The following is a 24,309-nucleotide window of genomic DNA, read 5'->3' as shown; positions in this document are numbered from 1 at the left end:
CTTCCACCGTGCGACTTGCCAAGGCCAATCCAATCAGATCAAATCCTAGAATCCTAGGGCTGGAAGGGACCTTGGAGGTCTCCTAGTCCAACCTGCAATTAGTGCAGGTTCGCATCCCACCAGGCTCAAGGTTGACTCAGCCTTCCATCCTTCCCAGGTAGGTAAAATGAGGACCCAGATTGTTGGGGGCAATAAGCTGACTTTGTAATAACGCCGCTTGGGGTGTGTGTGAAAGCCCTAATAAGCAGGCAGATACATAGAATGAAGGCTACTGCTAAGCTTGTAAGCCGCCCTGAGTCTTCGGAGAAGGGCGGGATATAAATGGGATTAAAAAAAATAAAAATAAAATAAAATAAACCCACCCACCCCACCCCCAGGGCAGGAATACAAGCCTGGCACGGGTCTCCTGCCCCTTACACAGATTTCAGGCATATTTCTGCCCTGTGGAACTCTCTCACACAGGTAAGCAGGCCCCATTTCTCCTGGCCTTCAGGAAAGGTGCCAAAACATGGCTCTGAGAGAGAGGGGGGGGAGAGAGAGGGGGAGAGAGATGGGTGGGTGGGTGGATGAACGGACAGAGATGGATGAAGATGGACGGACAGGTAGGTAGGTATGTAGGTGGGTGGGTTGATGGATGGATGGATGGACAGACGGACAGAGATGGATGGAGATGGACAGATACATAGACAGACAGGATGGATGGATGGATGGATGGATAGATAGATAGATAAGATAGATAGATAGATAGATATAGTTAGATAAGATAGGCAGGCAGGCAGGCAGCCAGCCAGCCAGATGGACAAACAGAGGGATGGAATGGACAGATAGACAGACAAAGGAAGGAAGGAAGGAAGGAAGGAAGGAAGGAAAGAAGGAAGGAGAAAGGTTAAGTCAAAGCACAGATATTTACTGCTCCCATGGAAGACGAGTCAAGCATCAGAGGCAGGTACCCAGACTGCTCTACGTGAAGAGCAAGCCCGCACTGCACAACGTGAGTTTCAAGCCACGGTTCCCAAGTCACAACTGGCCGGGTTTATACATCGTTCCCAGCCAAAATCAAAAGCTAGGGAGGGCTCTGGAGTCTGTCCTTTCAATAGGAGATGAGAAAGCCCCCACGGCCAAAAGGCCAGGCCAGGTCAAAAAGGCCTCTGCCCAGGTCCGTCAAATCAACCGCTGGGCTTCCCCTCCCTCTTTAGATTCACCTGTGCAGGTGAGCAGGACCCAGCCGGTCGGAAAACGTTCCTCCAGGGCTGGGCGGTGCAGGGTGGGAGAGGCAAAGAGAGGAAGGATCCTTAACTTTAATTCCTCGTTTCAGCTCTGCACGTACACACACACACACACACACACGGCAAGAGGGGAAAGAGCAGAAGGGTCTCAACGTCGCTCCTGCTTGAAGCCGCTGCAGAACCCCCTGCCTGGCGTAACGGCGGCTGCAGCGCCCTGCAGTTTCGCCCACCGTGGGAGCCGCAAAGACACCGCCGCCCAGCAGCAGGAGCTGGCAATTCCAGAGAAACCAGTAAGGGAGCCTTCCGGCCATTATTCAAAGCCTCAAGAGGTTCTGCAGGACACCACCCTGCCCCACCCAAAAAAAACAACACAAAACCCTACATGAGAATTAATGGGACGCTTTGGCAGGTGCGAAAGGTGGAGTTCGGCTGGCGTAGGAGAAGGGATGCCAGGGGGCAGGCCTGGAAGAGGAGCCGTAGCAACAGCAGCTGGCGGCAGCGAGGGGAGACGAAGCGCCAGCTGGCCAGGGAGCTGCCGCCCTCCGCAAAGGGCTTCAGGGTGCCCGGCTGCTTTGCAGAGCGCCAAGGAAAGGGGAAGCCAGCTGTTCTACGGCCATTCTCTCTCCCGAGCATCGGCGGAGGTGCCACGCACGGCAATGCATCTGCAAAGCGCCCCTCCGTGCCTCCTTTCTGGGGAAGCCAGAGCCTCAGGTCCGCAGCAGGCATCCTTCTGGACCAGCCTTTCCCGTAAGGCAGAGGCCCCCAACCTTTGGGGCACCAGGGACCAGTTCCGTGGGGAAAGCTTTTGTGCCACCTGCACCCCACTGGTGGGCCTTTGCTTCTTTCTGCGGACCGGTCGCTGGCACGCCCCGGGCCGGTATCAGTCCACGGACCCAGGGGAGGAGGGGTTGGGGACCCCTGCCGTAAGGGACGCTGGGTGCCCCCTGAGCTTGTTTCCTTGTAGACCTTACATTGCCCAAATTGGGCAACATCGTCAGAGAAGAGCAACTGATGGCTGCAGTTTGTTGAGTAACCCGGTTGTTAAGAGAATCTCTGCTGGTTAGGAGGTCCCAAAAGGGCATCACATGACTCCGGGATTCTGCATCCGTCATAAATACGAGTAGGTTGCCCAGCGCCTGGATTTGGATCATGTGACTGTGGGGGGAGGGGGAAAATGATGCAACGGTCGTTAAGTGTGGAAACCGGTCGTAAGACACTTTTTTCCCAGTGTCATTGCAGCTTCGGACAGTCCCTAAGCGAATCGTCGTGAGTCGAGGACCACCTGTAACCCGAAGAGTTCCGAGAAAAGGAGCAGAGGGCTTACCTTTGGGTTGGGGGCTATTGGAGTCCTCCATGGACAGTTTCAGCTGCTGTATGAACTCCCCGCCATACACGCTCCGCTCCTGCCAGATGTTCAGCAGCCGTTCCAAGGGCTTCTTGCAGCCCTCGTCTGCCTCCCTGCCAGGTGGGGGGAAAGGGCAGCGTGAAAAGCAGGATCAGAAACAGCTGCTACCAAAGACGTCTAGGGCTGGAAAGGACGAAAACGGAACAGAATAGAAAAAGAAATAGAATAGAATGGAACAGAACAGAACAGAATAGAATAGAAAATATGGAATAGAATAGAATAGAATAGAATAGAATAGAATAGAATAGAATAGAATAGAATAGAATAGAATAGAATAGAATAGAATAGAATAGAATAGAATAGAATAGAATAGAATAGAATAGAATAGAATAGAATAGAATAGAATAGAATAGAATAGAATAGAATAGAATAGAATAGAATAGAATGTAGGAATAAAGGATAGAATGGAATGGAATGGAATAGAATAGAATAGAAATAACAGATGATAGAAATAGAATAGAATATTTGATATTATATACAAACATACATACATATCTTTAAAATCAGTCTGGAGTCTGGACAACTATACGGACAGGATCATGTAGATATATATATATACATATGAAGAACAGTTGTTGGAATTGGGTATGTCCGGTTTAATAAAGAGAAGGACGAGGGGAGACAGGATAGCAGTGTTCCAATATCTCAGGGGCTGCCCCAAAGAAGAGGCAGTCAAGCTCTTCTCCAAAGCACCTGAAGGCAGAACAAGAAGCAACGGAGGGAAACTCATCAAGGAGAGAAGCAACCTAGAACTAAGGAGAAACTTCCTGACAGTTAGAACAACTAACCAGTGGAACAACCTGCCTCCAGAGGTGGTGAATGCTCCAACACTGGAAGTTTTCAAGAAGAGACTGGACAGCCATTTGTGTGAAATGGTATAGGGTCTCCTGCCTGAGCAGGGGGTTGGACTAGATCACCTCCAAGGTCCCTTCCAATGTTTTTATTATTATTTTATTGATTATTGCAGTCAGCCAGATGTTCAGACTGGATTTGGCATTTTTGTCTACCTATCGAGTCCTTCCCAAGGACCTGGGATAGGCAGATGTGGATGTTGGATGGTATTACAGATCTCGTCGCAGGATGGAAGCAGTTCCTAGTAAGGCCGCCTTTTGCAATTGACTGAGGGCGAATTTGTCAATGCCGATGATGGTGTTCAAGTGGTGCTCCAGTTGTTTTGGGGTTGCACCCGAGGCGCCTATGACTATTGGAACTACCCTTGCTTGCCTTTGCCACAGTCGTTCTATTTCTATTTGTAGGTCTTTGTATTCTGTTATCTTCTCCAGTTCTTTCTCGTCTATTCTGCTGTCTCCAGGCACTGCCACGTCCACTATCCAGACTTTTTTGTCTTCCTTATCGACAATTGTTAAGTCTGGGGTGTTATGTTGCAGGTACCTGTTTGTTTGCATTCTGAAGTCCCAGAGCAGTTTAACTTTATCATTTTCTATGACTTTCTCTATTTTATGATCCCACCAGTCCTTGCTTACAGGCAAATGATATTTCTTGCAGATCTTCCAATGCACCATTGTTGCTACTTTGACATGCCACTGCTTGTAGTCAGTCTGTGTGATCTTCTTGCAGCAGCTTTACCGGGTGGTCCACTGTTTCTTCCGCTTCTTTGCATAGGCGGCACTGACTGTTTTGCTGTCTTCTCAAGTATGACTTTGTATGTGTTTGTCCTTAAGGCTTGGTCTTGTGCAGCCAGAATTAGTCCCTCGGTCTCTTTCTTCAACTTTCCTGCTCTTAGCCATTGCCAGGTCTTGTTATTATCTGCTTTCCCAGCCATTTTTATAAATGTACTGGCCATGGAGTGCTTTGTCTTCCCATGCCTCTATTCTGTTCTTCACTTGGTCTTTCTCGTAGGCCAGTTTGGTCTCTCCAGTAGTCAGTAAGCCTTCCTGATATACTAATTTCAGTGCATCTTCATCGTTGTCCTTCGGATATTCTTCCAAAGCCATTTTTTTTCTTTTTCAACCATCTGACGTACTTGCAGCATTCCACGCCCACCTATTTGCCTTGGTAGGAAGAGTCTGTCAATGTCACTGCGTGGATGAAGGGCATGATTCATTGTCATTATTTTTCTGGTCTTCCTATCCATTGCTTTTAGTTCTGCTTGAGTCCAGTCCGCTATTCCAGCTGTGTATCTAATGACTGGAATTGCCCAGGTGTTGACTACCTTCACGGTATTTCCTCCATTGAGTTTGGACTTTAAGATCTTCTTCACTCTTGTGATGCATTCACCTCTAATCTTTTTCTTGACTTCAGTGTGCTTGACGTTGTCAGCTTGAAGGATACCCAAGTATTTGTAGTAATCTTCCTCATCCAGATCTTAATGTTGTTTCCGTGGGGCATCTTGATTCCTTCAGTTTTCACTATTTTTCCTTGTTTGAGAGTAAGTGTGCACATTTGTCCAGTCCAAAGTCCATTGCAATCAATATCTTGGCTATATATACGGACAATGTTGAGCGGTGATTTTATTTCAGATGATGTTTTTCCATACAGCTTCAGATCACCCATGTAAAGGAGGCGGGTTAGTGTGACAGATGTTTTTGATGTTTGATAGCTATGTCCTGAGTTGTTGTTGCTGTTGTTCGTTGTTGTTTGTACAGCAGTTAGAAAACCTCCACCAGCCAAGAGAAATGGCCTTTGCACAACTGCCTTTATTCATTCGTTCAACGTAAGACAAATTCAGCATGCAGTTAGTCCTTGGCTTATGGCCACGATGGAGCCCCAAATTTCTCTTGCTAAGTGAGGTTTGCCCCATTTTACGACCTTCCTTGCCAGTTGTTAAATGAATCACTGGAGTTGTTAAGTCAGCAACACGATTCTCAAGCGAACCTGGCTTTCCCCTTGACCTTTGCTGGTCAGAAGGTCGCAAAACGGGGATTGTGTGATGCTGGGAGGCTGCGACCATCGTAAATCATTCGTGGTTTTGGAGTTGGGTATCATCAATACGCTGATGATACCCAACTTTTCATTTCGACCCCAAACCACCCCAGTGATGCCCTCGCTGTGATGTCCCGTTGCCTGGAGGCGGTCCAGGTCTGGATGGGGAGGAACAGACTTCGGCTCAACCCTGACAAGACTGAGTGGCTGTACATTCCGGCATCCCGGGACATTCAAAATGTTCCATCCCTTTCTATGGGGGGTGAGTCTTTACCCCCCGTGGATAGGGCTCGCAACTTGGGAGTCCTCCTAGACTCACGGCTTACCTTAGAAGATCATATAGTAGCCGTGACTAGGGGGGCCTTCGCCCAGGTTCGCCTGGTGCGCCAGTTGCGGCCCTATCTGGACCGGGATGCCCTGTGTACGGTCACTCATGCGCTCGTGACCTCTCGTCTGGACTACTGCAATGCTCTCTACATGGGGCTTCCCTTGAAGACCACTCGGAGGCTCCAACTGGTACAGAATGCGGCCGCGAGAGTTGTCTTGGGAGTTTCCCGGTACTCCCATGTTACACCTTTGCTCCGCGAGCTACATTGGTTACCAGTTGTCTTCCGGGTGAGATTCAAGGTCTTAGTGATGGTTTTTAAGTCCTTACATGGCATGGGTCCGGAATACCTCGAGGACCACCTGCTGCCGGCGTCGACCCCCCTCCGCCCCGTGCGTTCCCACAGAGAGTTCCCTCAGGGTGCCTCCGGTCAGAGAATGTCGGCTGGTGGCCCCCAGGGGGAGGGCCTTCTCTGTGGGCGCTCCGGCTTTGTGGAATCAGCTGCCGGTGGAGCTCCGGATGGCATCGGACCTCCGCTCCTTCCGGCGTGGGTTAAAGACCCATTTATTTGAACAAGCTGGCCTGGCCTGATGGGGAATTACTTAGGGTTTTAATATTTATATATATTTTTTTATTGTTTTTATTGTGGGCAATAATTTAATTCTTTTTTTAACTTTTGTACTTTTGTAGTTTTAAGATATGCCCTGTTCACCGCCCTGAGTCCTTCGGGAGAAGGGCGGTATAAAAATTTAATAAATAAATAAATAAATAAATAAATAAATAAATAAATAAATAAATAAATAAATAAATACGAGTCAGTCGCCAACCGACTGAATTTTGATCACGTGACACACACATGCATCCATGTGATCACGCTGCGACGGTCGCTAAGCGTGAAAAACGCTCCCAAGTCACTTTTTTCCCCAGTGCTGTTGTAACTTCGAAACCATCACTAAATGAGCTGATGTTAAGTCGAGGACTGCCTGGCGTTTGGTGCGTTTCGCACACGTATGCACCTGCTAGGATTGGCGGGCATCTTGCCCTTTTTTTAAAACAAACAAACAAAATAAGCGCCTTCAAACGTGCAAGGCTGTCTAATCGGCTAAAAAAAATAAAAAAAGAAATTAAATACAGGTAAGTCCTCGACTTACAACACATTCGTTTAGCGACCGTTCAAAGTTACAACGGCACTGAAAAAAGTGATTTAAGGACCTCTTTTTTTCCACACGCACAGCCACTGCGGCATCCCCCGCCGTGGTCACGTGATCCAAATTCAGACACTCGGCAACTGACTCGTACTTATGACGGTCGCAGCGTCGAGTGACTCCCTTTGATTCCCCACGTCAGTTGTTAAGTTAGTCGCTTGGTCGTTAAAAGTGAAACAGGCTTCAATGGGGGGGGGGAACTGACGGGGTTCACGTTAACGACAACAGTGGCAAGGAAGGTCATAAAAAACGGGGCCAAACTCCCTTAAGAAACGTCTCGCTTAGCAACAGAAATTCTGGCTCGCTGGGGGTCATAAGCCGAGGACTACCTGTAAATGCGCAGCCATCTTCCCCACCCCAGACTCTTCCTGCTGCCTGGGGAACAACATCAGCCCAAGTGGCCTGAAGCTCACGCACATCTGGAGGGCGCCAGCTTGGGGGAGCCGCGTCCCTAATCTTTTCCCCTGCGCCTTCCCCACCGCGTCCCTTGGATGGCAGAAGGCCCTGGCTAAATAATGTCCCCGTCTTTAAACTAGCCGGTAATATATTGGCTGCCAGGAAATAACACGGATCTGCTCTCGTTTATAGCTTGCCCCACAGTGGGAGAAGCGTCACCCAGTGACAGATGGAGCAAGCCGAGCAGAAAGACAATCTGGAAAAGGAGAGAGAGAGAGAGGAGGAGAAGAAGAAGAAGGGGGAAAATAAATAAATAAATAAATCTGATAAATCCCCACCGCTTGAGTCGCTGGCCTCACTTAAAAGCGTGTTCAGATATAGAGGCGAGGCGTGTGGCATAACTAACCACCACGCAAAAAGTGCCAACTGGGATCCGAAGGAAGCAGGCGGATACTCTGAAGGGGAATCTTTGCGCCGTCCATCCGCTGGCCGCTGTGTCGAAAGACGAGGGGGATTTGCTGGGACCTGGACGTATTTTGCGATGGGCGGGAAAGGAAATCAAAGCAAGGTTGTGTGAAGCAACGTCTTGCGTGGCTCGTGGCCATCGGGTCAAAATGAGAGGCTTCAACGGCTGCGTGTGGCAAGGGGATCCTTTTTTCCAGAGGATCCTGCCCCCCCCCGCTGTGTCAAATGCGGGTTCCTTCCCAATTTCTCACAGGGATTTCTCTGCATCGTAAAGAATGAAGCTATCAATACTTCGTGGCATCATCTGAAGACGCAAGGGCCCACTGCTGGAAAAGAACTAACACTGGGGTGCGGTTGGTCCCTGGTTTGCCCAGGGGGAGACTGATGGGGGTGTCACAGAAGAAATCAAACCATTTGGGAATTAGGACGCTGAGCTTGTCGATCAGAAGGTCGGCAGTTTGGCGGGTCGAATCCCGAGTGCCGCGTAGCAGAGTGAGCGCCTGTTACTCGTCCCAGCTTCTGCCAACCTAGCAGTTCGGAAGCACGTCAAAATGCAAGGAGAAAAATAGGGACCACTCCGGTGGGAAGGTAACAGTGTTCCGTGTGCCTTTGGCATCTAGTCATGCCGGCCACATGACCACGGAGAGGTCCTCGGACAAGCGCTGGCTCTTCGGCTTTGAAACGGAAATGAGCACCGGCCCCTAGAGTCAGAAACGACTAGCACGCACGTGCGGGGGAACCTTTACCTTTACCTTTTTAACCCTGCTTTTATGGACAGCAGCAGCAAATTCACATGGCTGATATTCAAAACAGATTCTTGTGAGTATTTGGAGTTATTTTCTTTTGAACTCTGCGTGCCACTTGTAAAGAGAGCAAATAAAAATAAATAAATTGCCAATGCGTACAAACAGAATGGCGGCTTTTGATCCCACCGTTATTATTTTTACAAATAACCCGAGGCAGCGCACACATCCAAAACAATTTCCTTCCCTCACAACAACAACCCTGTGAGGCGGGCTGACAGAGAGGAATTGGCTGAAAGTCACCCGGCTGGCTTTCCTGCCTAAGGCGGGACTAGAACTCACCGTCTCCTGGTGATTGGACCAAAATCACCCAGCCGGCCTTCATACCTAAGCTGGGACTAGAACTCACCGTCTCCTAGTTTCTAGGTCAGCACACTTTAACCACTTGAGGTTAACTGAAGGGAGGGAGGGAGGGAAGGAGGAAGAGAGTTTTAATCTAAAACATAAAAACATAGAAAATGACCTTTGAATCTGCCCTTTGAGGTTTTTTTTTATTATTTTGTTAAATTTTTGTTAAGACTTTTTCTGTGAAGTCGTCCTTTCTAACATGACTGTTGAACTTCCCTCCTGTCAGTCAGAGGCGATGCCCCCATTTTGTTCTAGTCAGGTACATCTTGTGATCCTGTGCAGAGAGTGCGTGCACACACACGCACGCACGCACACACACACACACCAAAACCTGCATCTTACAATGCCACTGCGGTATGGCAGAAGAAAGACGGCAACAGAGCAAGACCACATGCCTGCTCACACAAAAACACACACACACACACACACTTGGCATGCCCTTCCCATCTCCGCTACAGCCATGGACAAAAGTCTACTCCAGAGGAAGACGTAAACTGGCAGCTCTGCAGGAAAGGTGGAAAGACACAACAGGACACAAATATTTCAGCCACCCCAAGCCGGCTTTCCTTTGGAATCACTGCAACGGCAAGGATGGTCTGTGAAAAGCCCAGGGGCGAACCTGCTTTCCAGCAGCCCTCAACACACACAGAGAGACAAGCAAGGAAGGTGTTATACGCACCTGGCCACGTGTGAAAAGGCATCCACGAGCACAGTTTCGAATTCCTTCGTGAACTCGGGTCCCTTCTTTTTACTGTTCTGGATGACATCGTTTGCCAAGTATAAGAAAGTCAGTTTCCTACTCGATTTGGCTGGGAAAGGAAAGGGAAATAAAGAAATATATATATATATATATATATATATATCTCCCTACGTAACACGGCATTCAACTCGCATCTCAGATTTTCACGTTCCCATGTGTTCGGAAGCTAAGATCTTTTTTTTTTAAACCACGGTTTACTGAATTTATCTACTGCCTAAAATCCCGCTGATGAAAGGAGACGTCCCAGAAATCCCTCCACAGAAAAACCTCTCCAGCCAACCAACTGCACTGCTGCTTGGATCTAAACAAGGTCTCCGAGGGCTCTGCGGTTTCAGTGTCATCAGAGAGAGAGTCAATCACTTCCTACAACCTTCTTTAAACAGCCAAGTTTAAAGGCTGAGGAAAATGAAAACAAAAAAACAAAAAAAACTAACCCGATGCCATAATAAGAGGATTTATTTATTTACGGCATTTATACCTTGCCCAAATCTGCAAACGCTCTGGGTGGCTAAGGATTTGAACCATAACTCTGGGAAGGCCAGGCTGTCCGCAATTTGCAATCCTTCATTTACTGACCTTTCCAAATCACAACAGCATTTTTTTTAAAAAAAAAGGGGGGGTTTACAACCACCAGTCCTCGCACTTACGACCACTGCGGCATCCCCAGGGTCACAGAATCGAAATTCGGCCGCTTGGCAAGCAGCGCGTTATCGACGATGGCTGCAGCGTCCCGGGATCGTCCTTTGCGAACTTCCCAGCCAGATTCCGACAAGCAAAGTCAATGGGGGAAGCTAAACGGCCACCTGATTCGCTCAACAATTGTGCCACACCCACACCCACCCACCATAATACTTCTGATGACCATTTGCCATGAACCAAGGGAATATGACTGATTTGGTTTGTTTCTGAACACAAGCCAGAGAGGAACCATGTAGGCCTGGGGGGAGGGTATTTTAAAGGGGGGGGGACTGCCACAAAGAAGGCCTGTCATCCAGTCTGTGCCCATCAATCTTTTTTTTGGGGGGGGGGGGAAATGACTATTAACTGACCTTGTCTCGATATACTTAATTTTGTTGGTACACAGTAACAATAAAGATATTCTATAATTTCTATTCTATTCTATTCTATTCTATTCTATTCTATTCTATTCTATTCATGCCCCAGTCTTCCTCCTCCTCCTCACAAACCCACCTCTTCTAGCACTGATGATGTTCCCTAGTTGGGCCATGAAACGCCTGCAAGAAAACCGCCCAGCTCAGAGAGGACCCAGGACCATCCTCATTTCAACCCTTGAGCTGGAAATATTCTCCTTTAAAATCACCCGTCTCTGAAACTCGCCTTTTTTTTTAAAGAAAAAACGTTGGATTCTTCCTGTTTTTTTATTTTTTATTTTGACATACTGGACCTCCAGGTAGGGAGAAACGGCAACGATCAGAGCAGCCCTTTCTTCCCAGAGCTTTTCGCTGGAGCGTGGGAAATGCAGCATCTGGACTGCGTTCTTTCAACAGCAGCGGCTCTTTGTAACACGGACACATACAGAGTGTTAAAAACATCAGGTCAAGCAGGTTAACAGGTGGGGGGGAAGAGGGGGCTGCTCTTGGGCACCTAAAGAAGGCTCAAGCAGGGAGACCGCTGCAGGGAAGCCACTGCGGGTGTGGAACGGGCGTTGTGCACTCACAAGGACGCCATTCAAGCGTAACAGCTCAGCACAAGCTGGGCAGGGCACAGAGACAAACCAGCTAAGGACGGCCTAGTTAAAGCCTTAAGGCTGCCGTATTTGCAGTTCCACAAGAGTTGCCCTGCGGCAAGATGGGCGGCTTAATAAACATAACCAATAAAATAAAATAGAAATGGCACTTGATTTGAGATGCCCTACGCACAGTCACTCACGCGCTCGTGACCTCCCGTTTAGACTACTGCAACGCTCTCTACATGGGGCTGCCCTTGAGGACCACTCGGAGGCTTCAGCTGGTGCAGAATGCGGCCGCGCGAGTTGTGATGGGGGTTTCCCGATACTCCCATGTAACACCTCTACTCCGCGAGCTGCATTGGCTTCCGGTTGCCCTCCGGGTGAGATTCAAGGTGCTGGTGATGACCTATAAAGCCCTAAATGGCCTGGGTCCGGGATATCTGAGGGAACACCTGCTGCCGGCATCAAGTTCCCTTCGTCCTGTGCGCTCCCACAGGGAGGGTCTTCTCAGGGTGCCACCGGTAAGAGATTGCCGGCAGACGACACCCAGGGGTAGGGCCTTCTCAGTGGGGGCGCCTGCCCTCAGGAACCAGCTGCCAGTGGAGCTTAGGACTGCCCCTGACCTCCGCTCATTCCGCCGGGACCTGAAGACCTGGCTCTTTGAGCTCTCTGGCCCAGGCTGAGAATTTTAATTTTAGTTTTAACTGGGGTTTTATTTGTTCAGGGACGGATATAATTTCTTTTTAATTGTTTTTAACTTTTGTATTTTTGTTTTTAATCACCCTGTAAACCGCCCTGAGTCCTTCGGGAAAGGGCGGTATATAAATGTAATAAAATAAAATAAATAAATAAATTTACACTGTGTGCACAATGGTTAGGCGAGCGAGCATTTTGACCGATCGTATCACCATTTCCGTGCATATTTTCCACCTCCAAGTGATATAAACGCTTAGCGGATAGAAGCATATCAGGTGATGTGTGTGTTTGTGTCATGAGGGAGGAGATCCACACCCCTATACCAAGGTGTGCGTAATTATTCGGCAGCTTCTTTTCCTTGGTGCAAAATGGGCCAAATAAAATGAGATTTATCTGACTATGAAATGCCAAACATTGTAAAAAGTCTTTCACAGGGATGTAGCACTCTGGAAATGGCTAAGATATCAGGGTGTGATCACAGAGCCATCAAACGTTTTGTTGCAAATAGTCAACAAGCAAACCGTACTCTACGAGTAGTCTTCAACGACACTACATCCACATGGAGGGAAGTAAGCAGTGGGGCACCACAAGGCTCCGTCTTAGGCGCAGGACTCTTCCAATATCTTCATCAATGACTTAGAGGAGGGAATAGAAGGGGAACTCATCAAATTTGCAGGTGACACTAAACTGGTAGGAGTAGCCAAGACCCCAGAAGACAAGCTCAGGATCCAAAAGGATCTTGACAAACTTGAACAATGGGTCCTGTCCAACAAAATGAGTTTCAATGTGGAGAAAAGCAAAGTTTTACATTTAGGCAGGAGAAACCGAAGGTATAAAAGTACAGATTGGGCGAGACTTGGCTCAAAAACAGCCACTGTGGGAGGGACCTTGGAGTCCTCGTGGACGATCGCTTGACCATGAGCCAGCCGTGTGCAGCAGCCGCCAAAAGAGCTAACACAGTCCTGGGTTGTATAAAACAGAGGCATAGAATCAAGATCATGCAGAGTATTAGTTCCGCTTTATAAAGCCCTAGTGAGGCCACACCTGGAATACTGCATCCAGTTTGGGTCACCATATCACAAAAAAGATGTTGAGAGTTTGGAAAAAATTCAGAGAAGAGCAACTAAGATGATCCAAGGCCTGGAGACCAAAACATATGAAAAAAAAGGGTTGCAGGACTTGGGTTTGGCCAGTCTAAAGAAAAGAAGAAATAGGGGCAACATGATAGCAGTGTTCCAGTATTTGAGGGGCTGCTACAAGGAGGAGGGGGTCATGATATTCTCCAAAGCACCAGAAGACAAGACAAGAAGCAACGGATGGAAACTGACCAAAGCGAGAAGCAACCTGGAATTAAGGAGAAACTTCCTACAGCCTGTATGCTGCTTCATCATCAGGGGTTTTTAAGAAGAGACTGGACACTCACTTGTCTAAGATGGTATAGGTTCTCCTGCTTGAGCAGGGGGATGGACTAGAAGACCTCCAAGGTCCCTTCCAGCTCTCTTCTCTTCTCTTCTCTTGAGGGTTGCAAGAAACACATGGAGAGAAAAGGGATGCACATGAACTACCAAAGATTTGAGGAGAACCAAATGGGAAGCTACCAGCAACCCAGGATCCTCCAGGGCTGTCATATTCCAGAACTGTCCAGAAGTACAAGGTGTTCCGGTGCTCACTTGCCTAATAATGGTGCACACGTTGTACACTATACCGCCTCACAGAGCTTTATAGCCCTCTCTGGGCCGTTTACAGAGTCAGCCTCTTGTCCCCCAACAATCTGGGTCCTCGTTTTACTGACCTGGGAAGGACGGAAGGCTGAGTTAACCTTGAGCTGGTGAGAATTGGAAAATGTCCTTTTTCGGTTGGGGGGAGGTTGTACCCGGAGGGCAGCTCCTCTCCCTCCACCCGCACAGGAGGAATGCTGCAAAACCCCACTTATTTCCGAATAAACTCGCCACACTGAGCTTGGTCGCTTCCTTGCAGAGGTTTCATTGCCCAAACTAAGTCCAGGCAGTCCTTGGCTTACAACAGTTCGCCTAGTGACTGTTCAAAGCTACAACGGCGCTGGAAAAAGCGATGACCATTTTTCACACGCTTCCGGCCATTGCAGCACGGCTGGCTCAGGGATTCTGGGAGTTGAAGTCCACCAGTCCTAAAAGGGCCAAGGTCCCCCACCCCTGACCTAGCTAGAACCCGGCCTGCTCCGCTAGCTCCCATTTCTGGGCCAGCTGCAAGGACAGGGCGCCAAGCAGCAGAGCCGGCCGCGTGTCTGAAGAGTTATCAGCGTGCGGGACACGCTGCAGTCACGCCCTGACCGAGTCCAAAGGAAAGTTTATCTCGTCTCACAGCTTCAGCTAGAAAAAGTGCCACCGAGGCTCTTTGCAGGGAGAGGCCGGCACCGCCGTCTCTGCCACCGCTTCACCGGATTCAGCCTAACTTCTTTCCAAGCTCTCCGGGGGCTTCAGAAATAATGGCCTGGCAAGGCAAACAGCATTACCTAGTAATTACTGAGGTGCCGGCGTTAGCCTCTGGTCGGTCCCCAGAGAGGCTTGCCACGTGAAAAACAAGTCCTGAAACCCAATTCACAAACTTAATTTGAAATATTTAGGAGTTATAAGCTACCACTACAAATATCATGGCGAAGGAAGGAAGCATCTCTCTCTCTTATTGAGGTTGTTTTATTGTTTAATGTAGTATTCCAGTATTTGAGGGGCTGCCACATAGAAGAGGGCATCCAACTCTCCTCCAAAGCACCAAAGGGCGGGACAAGAAACAACGGAGGGAAACTAAGGAGAAACTTCCTGACAGGGAGGACAATCGACCAGTGGAAGAGCTTTTGCCTCATGGCTGCTCCATCTCTGGAGGTTTTTAAAAAGAGACTGGACAGTCACTTGTCTGAAATGGTATAGGTTCTCCTGCTTGAGCAGGGGGCTGGACTAGAAGACCTCCAAGGTCCCTTCCAGCTCTGTTCTGTTCTATATTTTATTTTGTTCTATATTCTATTCTATTCTCTATTCTCTTTTATTCTATTTATTCCATTCCATTTCCATTCCATTTCTATTCTATTTCTATTCTATTTCTATTCTGTCCTGTCCTGTCCTGTCCTGTCCTATTCTACTCTACTCTATTCTATTCTATTCTATTCTATTCTATTCTATTCTATTCTATTCTATTCTATTCTATTCTATTCTATTCTATTTTCTATTCTGTTCTGTCCTATTTACTATATTCTATTCTATTCTATTCTATTCTATTCTATTCTATTCTATTATTTTACTTCTATTCTAATAGCTGTGAAATACCAGTTGTTTCTTTTTAAAAAAAATTAAGCAGCTTATTTAGTTTCTTTGTTCTGTTCTTTTTGCAGCTGTACAAATCATACTAATGAACAGGGGCTTAATAATATTAGCAGCCCACCTCTCTGGCAGTTCTTTGCCCCTTGGGTGGGCAGAACCACACCAAATGCAAGAGCAGAGAGGCTGTTCTTTGATCCAAACCACGAGATCAGATAGACCTGTGGAGTCCTCGGTGCTCTCTTGAGTTGGTGGCTTTCTTGCAGACATTTCCTGACTCAGTTGTGCTGATGGTGTCGCCCAGCTGGGTCATGAAATATCTGCAAGCTAACTAAAAAGCAAGCTCAGAGAGCACCAAGCAGCCCACAGGTCTCCTCCTACCCTCCTCCCTCTCCTCCACTACTCAAACCTTATTGGCCTCTAGTAGTGATGACGATGATGATGATGCTACCTGGCTGGGTCATGAAACATCTGCAAGGAAACCACCAAGGTCAAGGAGTCCCAAGGACCCCACCGTTCAACCCTGGGGTACAAAAACTGTCTTCCATTGGTATCAGATCACCAACTGTTTATTGATGTGGGACGTCAACTATATCAGTTGCAATTTGCCATACCCCACCCGGGGTCGCGAGGTTGGTGTTGGCTGGACTAAGAAATCCATGGAAGAAATGAAGCTCCAGAATCTCCGGGGGGGGGGGGAAGCTTTCTCTCAAATGGTTCCCCAAGAACTCTGTCAAGTTGCAGCAGAAAGAACATGACACAATGGACTCTGGAGCACAGGCACCGAAGCCCTTCCACGCTCACGGATGCATCTGCCATTGACCATCACACCTGACAGCCTAGCCATGGTCTGGGGTAGACAGTTACAGAATACGAGGGGTCCCAGGTACTTGCTGGTTTTCTTGCAGACGTTTCATGACCTAGCTAGGGAACGTTATCAGTGCTAGAAGGGAGGGGGGTTGGCGTAGGGCAGGAGGAGGAGGAAGGAGGGAGGAAGTGGTGGTGATGGAGGAGGAGGAGGAGGAAAGGACTGTTGGTCCTTGGTGCTCTGAAATGGATTGTTTTCTTGCAGACGTTTCATGACCCAGCTAGGGAACATCATCAGTGCTAGAAGGGAGCGGGATTGGCGTAGGGCGGGAGGAGGAGGAAGAAGGGAGGAAGGAGGAGGAGGAGGTGTTGATGAAGGAGGAGGACCACGACAACAACGACAACTGTGGGGTCCTTGGTGCTCTCTGAGCTTGGTGGTTTTGTTGCAGACGTTTCGTGACCCAAACTGGGTTAGGTCATCAGTCTGATGCTGTTACCTAGTTTGGGTCACGAAACGTCTGCAAGAAAACAAGCACGCTCAGAGAGCACCGAGGACACCTCGTTTCAACCCTGAGCTAAAATATTCCCCTTTATTAGTTAGATGTCTATCTGTATATCGTACTGGAGCTTTCAAAGCTTTCTTGATTCATCTACCTTTCTCCCGACTGTAGCGGTGCCGAAAAATCTCACACTTCACTCTTTATTTTGCAACGGAACCGGTGCTTGGGCTGCCTTCATTTCTGGGACTCTTTAAACAAAAATACAGATTTCCGAATATCCGTATTATTCCCATATACGTGCAGCAGGCAGGCTGGGAAGCTCTACTGATTTTGTGCAAGCTTCTACAGCCACGCTGTTTCCAGAGAGGCCTCCCGTAATCTGAATTGTTTTTGCCTTTATTCTTTATTCTTGTGGCGTTGCTGTTCTGCGTGGGGAGAGGTTGTTTCCTATTGACTTTCCTATGCCACCCATCGAGTCATTTTTTTTTATTGTGGCAGCATACAAATATGCTTAAACAAACAAAACAAGCAGGCAAAACGAAAAGGGAAAAGTAATCCATGCTCTACAAACTAAAACTTCCTCATATGATTGTTTGAGGTCAAAGCGCATATAAATATTCTTAATTTACTTTCGAAAGGAAAATAATCAAACCCATCCTGGCATTTCAACAGGAGTATGTTTTTTTTCTTCCACAACGTAACTTTAGGTTCATTTCAGTAGCACATTTTCCCCCCCCGCTCTTTACTGGGGACACAATTCCTGGCAATTGTTGTTGGGATGGCAAGCGAACCCTAGGGCTGAAAAGGACCTTGGAGGTCGTCTAGTCCAACCCCCTTCCTAGGACAGGATCCTATCCCAGAAGACAAAATGGCCTTGTGTGGGACACAGGGAACTAACTGCCTTTGGGTGCTTCAACTTGCACAACTGAAAGTTGTTTTACTTAAAAGGGTTCTTCAAAACTATGAAAACCTAATTTTCATTACTATAGTAAAAGGATAAATGTGAGTTAGATCCACAAGTCATAAAAGGGCCAAGTTTGAAGACCCCTGGGCTAGACGTTGAATGGCATGTAAGTTGAGTTGTTAGTATTACTGTCATCGAGGTAACATTTTTGAGCAGGTAATTAAAATCAAGCTTCCTTGAAAAATCAGGAAAGGATGCATACATTAAATGACTGGCACACGAGAAAGATACCACGGAGCTATAAAGATGGGTGTCGATGGAAATTTTAAGAAAATGTATTAGGAGGAAGGAGGCTAAATGAGCATGTGGAGCTATAAAAAGAGAGAGTTTGCAAATAGTTCAGGTTCTAAAAGGAGATAAAACAAGATAAAACTAATGTCCCCTTGGCTGTTTAATGTGTTTATAGATACAGGTTGTCGTCGACTTAAAACCGGTTTACTGCAACCCATTTTGGTCACCATATCACAAAAAAGATGTTGAGACCTTGGCAAAATTTCAGAGAAGAGCAACTAAGATAATCTAAGGCCTGGGGGGGGGGGGTCAAACATACGAAGGACGGCTGCAGGACTAGTCTAAAGAAAAGAAGAAACGGGGCGACATGACAGAAAGATTCCAGTATTTGAGGGGCTGCCAGAAAGAAGAAGAGGGGCTCACGTTATTCTCCAAAGCACCCGAGGGCAGGACAAGAAGCAACGGATGGAAACTCATCAAGGAGAGAAGCAACCTAGAATTAAGGAGAAACTTCCTAACAGTGAGGACAATCAACCAGTGGAACAGCCTGCCACCAGAAATCGTGGGCGCTCCATCACTGGGAGGTTTTCAAGAAGAGACTGGACAGTCACTTGTTGGAGATGGTCTAGGTTCTCCTGCTTGAGCAGGGGGCTGGACTAGAAGATCTCCAAGGCCCCTTCCAGCTCTATTCTATTCTACTCTATTAAGTCCTGCCTGAAAAAGGATTAGAAATTCTGATGGTCACCTCCCCGCAGTGGCATGACCGGGCTTTGCTAACTCTGCCACACTTACAGCCACATTTCCAGCATCCTGTGGTCACGTGACTGTTTTCTGTGCCGGCATTTACTTCCGTCTTTCAGCAAAACTGCCTCATTTGGGCTCGCTTAATGACCACAGCTTTCACTTAATGGCCATGACCACAGCATCCGCTCAATGACAGCCACAACAAATGTGGTAGAAACAGATCAATCGCAGGGCCTAGCCATTTTACAACCCTTACCACTTACGACCATCATGGGTAGGCTCCGTGTACGGTTGTAACTTGAGAACCACCCGCAATGAATAACTGTGTGTTATGCAGAACTGGAGAAAAGCCGCAGACCTCGACGGAGTGATTAAGAAAGCGGGGAAAATTCAACGTCTCACGTTCACGAGCAAAGGTTGAAAGAAGCAAAACCAGTTGCATCTCGGCGTGTGCTTTCTGTGTCGTTCGGTGCAAGTAAGTGGGAGTCGGGAGAAGCAGAAGAGCTGAATGCAGCCGGAAGAGGCTACGGGGTGGAAGAGAACAAAAAAGACTGGCTAAGAATAAAGGGGACCTGGGGGGGGGGGAAAGAGGGAATTCAAAAGTAGCCCCACTGGGGGGGTGGCCTAGTCATCAGCAGGAGTCAGAACGGACTGCATTAATGGAGAGCTGCAAGGGGAGAAGAGAGAAAGGAAGGGGGGAGAGAGAGGGGGGGGGCAGACGATTAGTCTGGTGACCCCCAGGGGGAGAGCATTCTCGGTGGGTGCGCCAATCCTTTGGAACCGCTTACCAGCTGAAATCCGGATGGCCCCCGACCTTCGCTCCTTCCGGCGTGATCTAAAAACTTATCTATTCCAACAAGCCGGCCTGGCCTGATGGATTTGGGTTTTAAAATTTTCTCACTTTATTGCTTTATTGTATTCTTACTTTATTGCTCTGTACACCGCCCTGAGTCCTCCGGGAGAAGGGCGGTATATAAAACAAACAAATAAATAAATAAATAAATAGTTTAAAGAATAAAAGGCAATGCAGGACAGGAGGCAAAGGAGGAGTGACAATAATGGCAAAAGCATAGAATGGTAGGGAATGGCACTGGTATAATTTAGCTTTCATTTCCTATCTTTCTATCCCTATCTTTTGATTTAGGGTCCTGATTTAGTCTAGAGAAAAGAAGAAATAAGGGAGACACGATAGCAGCGTTCCAGTATTTGAGGGGCTGCCACAAAGAAGAAGAGGGGGCCACGTTATTCTCCAAAGCACCAGAGGGAAGGACGAGAAACAACGGTTGGAAACTAATCAAGGAGAGAAGCAACCTGGAATTGAGGAGAAACTCCTTGACAGAGAAGACAATTAGCCAGTGGGACAGCTTGCCTCCAGAGATCGTGGGCGCTCCATCACTGGAGGTTTTCAAGAAGAGACTGGACAGTCCCTTGTCTGAAATGGTATATGTTCTCCTGCTTGAGCAGGGGGCTGGACTAGAAGACCTCCAAGGTCCCTTCCAGCTCTGTTCTATTCTGACTTCTTGCTCCGTTTTTGGCTTGCCAATCAGCTGCCACCAGGTCAGTGCTGACTCTGAGCGACCACATAGATCAGAGGTGGGCAAGCATGGCAACTTTACAAACTGTGGTCTTTGACGGCCAGCATGTCTGTCTCAGGAATTCTGGGAGTTGAAGTCCACGGGTCGTAAAGCTGCCAGAATTGCCCACCACTGACCCAGGATAATCCGCCCCCAGCTTGGTCCTCCAGCTCTTCCAATAGGGCCCTCAACAGCCCTGAATCCATCCACTTGCTTGCTGGTGTAGGAAATTTTTATATCGAAATAAAACACGTTCTTTATGCTTGTTCCCAGCTTTCCTTAACCCAATAATGTAATCTACAATGGACTGAGAATCGGCGTCTCTGTCAGATAACCGACAGTCAAGCTGAAACTAAGTTAATCAAGTCATAATTGCAAAGGGAGGGAAATTTTTACTCAAACTTCCTCAAACAAGTTATTTATTTATTTATTTATTTAGTTTTCTATACCGCCCTATTCCCGAAGGACTCAGGGCGGTTTACAGGGCAATATTTAAAAGACAATATAAATTAAGATAAAATAGAATTAATAATAATAATAGCCCAACAATAAAACAATGTTAAAACTTAAAACTAAAAACCCCCTCAGTCCAGGCCAGATAGATCGAAAAGCCAGGTTTTCAGGTCCCGGCGAAACGAGCGCAGGTCGGGGGCAGTCCGGAGTTCCACAGGTAAATCATTCCAAAGGGCAGGCGCGCCCACAGAGAATGCCCTCCCTCTGGGGATCACCCGCTGGCATTCCCTGACCGGCAGCAACCTGAGAAGGCCCTCCCTGTGGGAGCGCACGGGACGAAGGAAGCTTGATGCCGGCAGCAGGTGTTCCCTCAGATATCCCGGACCCTCGCCATTTAGGGCTTTATAGGTCATCACCAGCACCTTGAATCTCACCCGGAGGGCAACCGGAAGCCAATGCAGCTCACGGAGAAGAGGTGTTACACGGGAGTATCGGGAAGCTCCCATCACAACTCGCGTGGCTGCATTCTGCACCAGCTGAAGCCTCCGAGTGGTCCTCAAGGGCAGCCCCATGTAGAGAGCGTTGCAGTAGTCTAACCGGGAGGCCACGAGCGCATGGGTGACTGTGCGTAGGGCATCTCGGTCCAGATAGGGCTGCAACTGGCGCACCAGGCGAACCTGGGCAAAAGCCCCCCTGGTCACGGCTCCTATGTGGTCTTCCAAACTGAGCCGTGAATCCAGAAGGACACCCAAGTTGCGGGCCCTATCAACGGGGGGGTAACACCTAACCCCCATAGTTAACGATGGACAAAACTGGTTCTCCCAAGATGCCGGTATGCACAGCCACTCAGTCTTGGCGGGATTGAGTCGACCTAATCCACATACCAAAGGATAGGGTCTGTAAACACACAAGAATTGGTCTCCCTGCAGAACCCAACGTTCACAAAGACAAACATCAATACACCCATGCCCCTCAAGGGTCACCCTAGAATCAGCACGTATATTCTTCCACATTTAGGACAAGCTCCCCTATAAAACAGTGTCTCTGTACCCCATTTCCCTGCAGCCGCCACCCCCCCAAGTCAAACCCCTTTGCTTTTGGGAATAAATATTTCTCCTTTCCTCACAGCTGTTAGGATTTCATTTTCATTTCTTATCGCAAAACCGCAACTCAATTGGGAACCCCAAATTATCCTTCTGACACTGGTCACCTTCTTCTTCTCTTTCCTTCCACTTTTCCCCACGATATGGACTTCTCCAAGTCTTGACTTTGATTGATCGTGCCATCACGTCACTCCTGACTGTCCCAAAGGTGCTTTTCCAGGAGGCAACTGGACTTTCTTGTTTTTTCCTTCGAAGACGTTTCGCTTCTCATCCAAGAAGCTTCCTCAGGTTCTGACCGGATGGTGGGGAAAGGGAAGGATTTATACTCCTTGCAGACAGCGGGGCATTTGCCTCCTTTTAGTGGGTCGTTGAGGCCACTTGGAGGTTCGCCTGTGTCCTCAGGGTCACCTGAGGGGTGCAAATGGGTGTGGAGTCGTCTTGGCTGCAGGATGTTTTCTGCCCTGGGTCCCTTCACTGTTCCTCACCATCCAGTCAGAACCTGAAGAAGCTTCTGGGATGAGAAGTGAAACCTCTTCAAGGAAAAACAAAGAAAGTCCAGTTGCCTCCTGAAAAAGCACCTTTGGGGCAACCAGGACCCGGGTGACTGGGAACCTCCATAGACATTTAGCCACGCACTTGGGGACGGACACCCTTCAAATGGTGCCAGGGCATGAATGGACTTGCAGAAAACATTGCAGACCCCAGGAACCCTTTGCGCTTCAGATTGAGATGCAGACAACACAGACTCATCCCCATCATCCTGAGCCTGTCTCTAACCGTGACGGGACCCAGGGCTGAAAACATCCTGCAGCCAAGAAAGCTCCGCAGCCATTTGCACCCCTCAGGTGACTCTGAGGACACAGGTAAGCCTCCAGGTGGCCTCAAGGACTCTCTAAAAGGAGGCAAATGACCGGCTGTCTGCAAGGAGTATAAATCCTTCCATTCCCCAACCACCCGGTCAGAACCTGAAGAAGCTTCTGGGATGAGAAGCGAAACCTCTTCAAGGAAAAACAAGAAAGTCCAGCTGCCTCCTGGAAAAAAAGCACTTTTGGGACAACCAGGAGCTGAATCTCCATAGATTCTTGGGAACTGAAGCCCCCAAGGAGAACCGACTTGCTGTTGTGTTACCGGTAGTCCACAACTTACGACCGCAATTGAGCCAAAAAATTCTTTTGCTAAGTGAGGCAGCTGTTAAGGGCGTTTTGCCCCATTTTTTTTTTGCAACCTTGCTTGCCACGGTTACTAAGCCAATCGCCCCAGCTGTTAGCAACAGGGCTGTTAAGCGAATCAGGCGTCGCCAGAGGGGATCCTCTAGGGCAGGGGTCGGCAACCTCGGCTCTTTTATGACTCGTGGACTTCAACTCCCAGAATTCCTGAGCCAGCTATGCTGGCTCAGGAATTCTGGGAGTTGAAGTCCACGAGTCATAAAAGAGCCGAGGTTGCCGACCCCTGCTCTAGGGTCACTGCAACAGTCCTAAGTCCTAAAGCGAACGTTGTGGTTACGTGAACCGCCACAGTTGTTAAGCGAGCAACACGGGGGTTATTAAGTGAACCCGGCTTCCCCCCATTGACTTTGCCAGAAGGTCAGAAAAAGGGGATCACGCGACCGTCACAAAGCGAGTCTGTTGCCAAGCGTCGGATCACCCGAGCTTGGGAATGCCGCGACGGTCGTAACTGCGAGGACCGGTCATAAATCGCTCTTTTCAGCCACGGGGTAACTCTGGGCAGGTCACTAAGCGAACCGTTGTAAGTCGAGGACCGCTGGACCCGGCCCAGCCCAGCCGATTCGCCCCGGGGACGACCTCTGAGACCCCCAGCGAGATGAAGCCTTTCAGAGCCCCCCCCTCAAAGAAGCCCCTGTGGGACTCTTTCCCCCCCTCAGCCCCCTCCCCGCCACCGCCCGCAGCCCCCCATCCGGGACCAGCCGGGGGGGGCGGCCTGGGGATGATGGGGCCGGTGGTGGGGCTGGCTCCCGGCCCTCTTACGCGGCGGTTGCGGCTCGCTGGCCTCCCCGGCGCCGCCGCTCTCTCACCCTTGCGGAGCTCGCGGTGCCAGACGACGACGATGGGCCCGGCGTGCTTGCGGTGGTGGATGAGCCACAGGCTCAGCGTCTGCACGCTCTGCTGCGAGTTGCTCAGCTCCGACAGCTTCCGCTCCAGCGCCGACTCCGAGAACGACGACATGGCGGGACCCGCCGCCGCCTCCGCCACTCGCCCGACCCGCCCCGGCTGGACCGGGCCCCGGCCTCAGGGGCGACCAACCGCCACAAAATGGCCGCCCGCCCTTTCACCCCGGCGCCGCCGAGGGTCAGAGGGCGGCATGCTACGGGTCGCCGGAGGGGGTCAAGCGGCGAGGAGGCGGGGGGGGGGCGCCGGCACGCCGAGTTGCCAAGTGACCGCGGGGAGTTTGCGGCCGCCGAGGGCCACGCCTGCGCAATCCGCTCC

At 49.0% G+C, this 24,309-nt stretch overlaps 1 protein-coding gene across 1 annotated transcript in view; it reads right to left on the bottom strand.

Moving 5' to 3' along the window:
• Positions 1–24,269, bottom strand: part of RPRD1B (regulation of nuclear pre-mRNA domain containing 1B) — a 41,759-nt gene extending 17,490 nt beyond the window's left edge. Inside the window, exons 1-3 of the mRNA XM_081323819.1 lie at positions 23,898–24,269; positions 9,736–9,865; positions 2,551–2,684 (exon numbers count right to left, since the gene is read on the bottom strand). Coding sequence (XP_081179945.1) covers positions 2,551–2,684; positions 9,736–9,865; positions 23,898–24,048 — 415 coding nt within the window. The 5' untranslated portion in view covers positions 24,049–24,269. The remainder of the gene's footprint in view (positions 1–2,550; positions 2,685–9,735; positions 9,866–23,897) is intronic.
• Positions 24,270–24,309: the final 40 nt, after the last annotated feature.

This window comes from Vipera berus (assembly GCF_964194415.1).
Source record: "Vipera berus genome assembly, chromosome: 3".
Classification (NCBI taxonomy): Eukaryota; Metazoa; Chordata; class Lepidosauria; order Squamata; family Viperidae; genus Vipera; species Vipera berus.
Note: the sequence above shows the minus strand (reverse complement) of the source record. Positions and strands in the feature narration are given on the sequence as shown.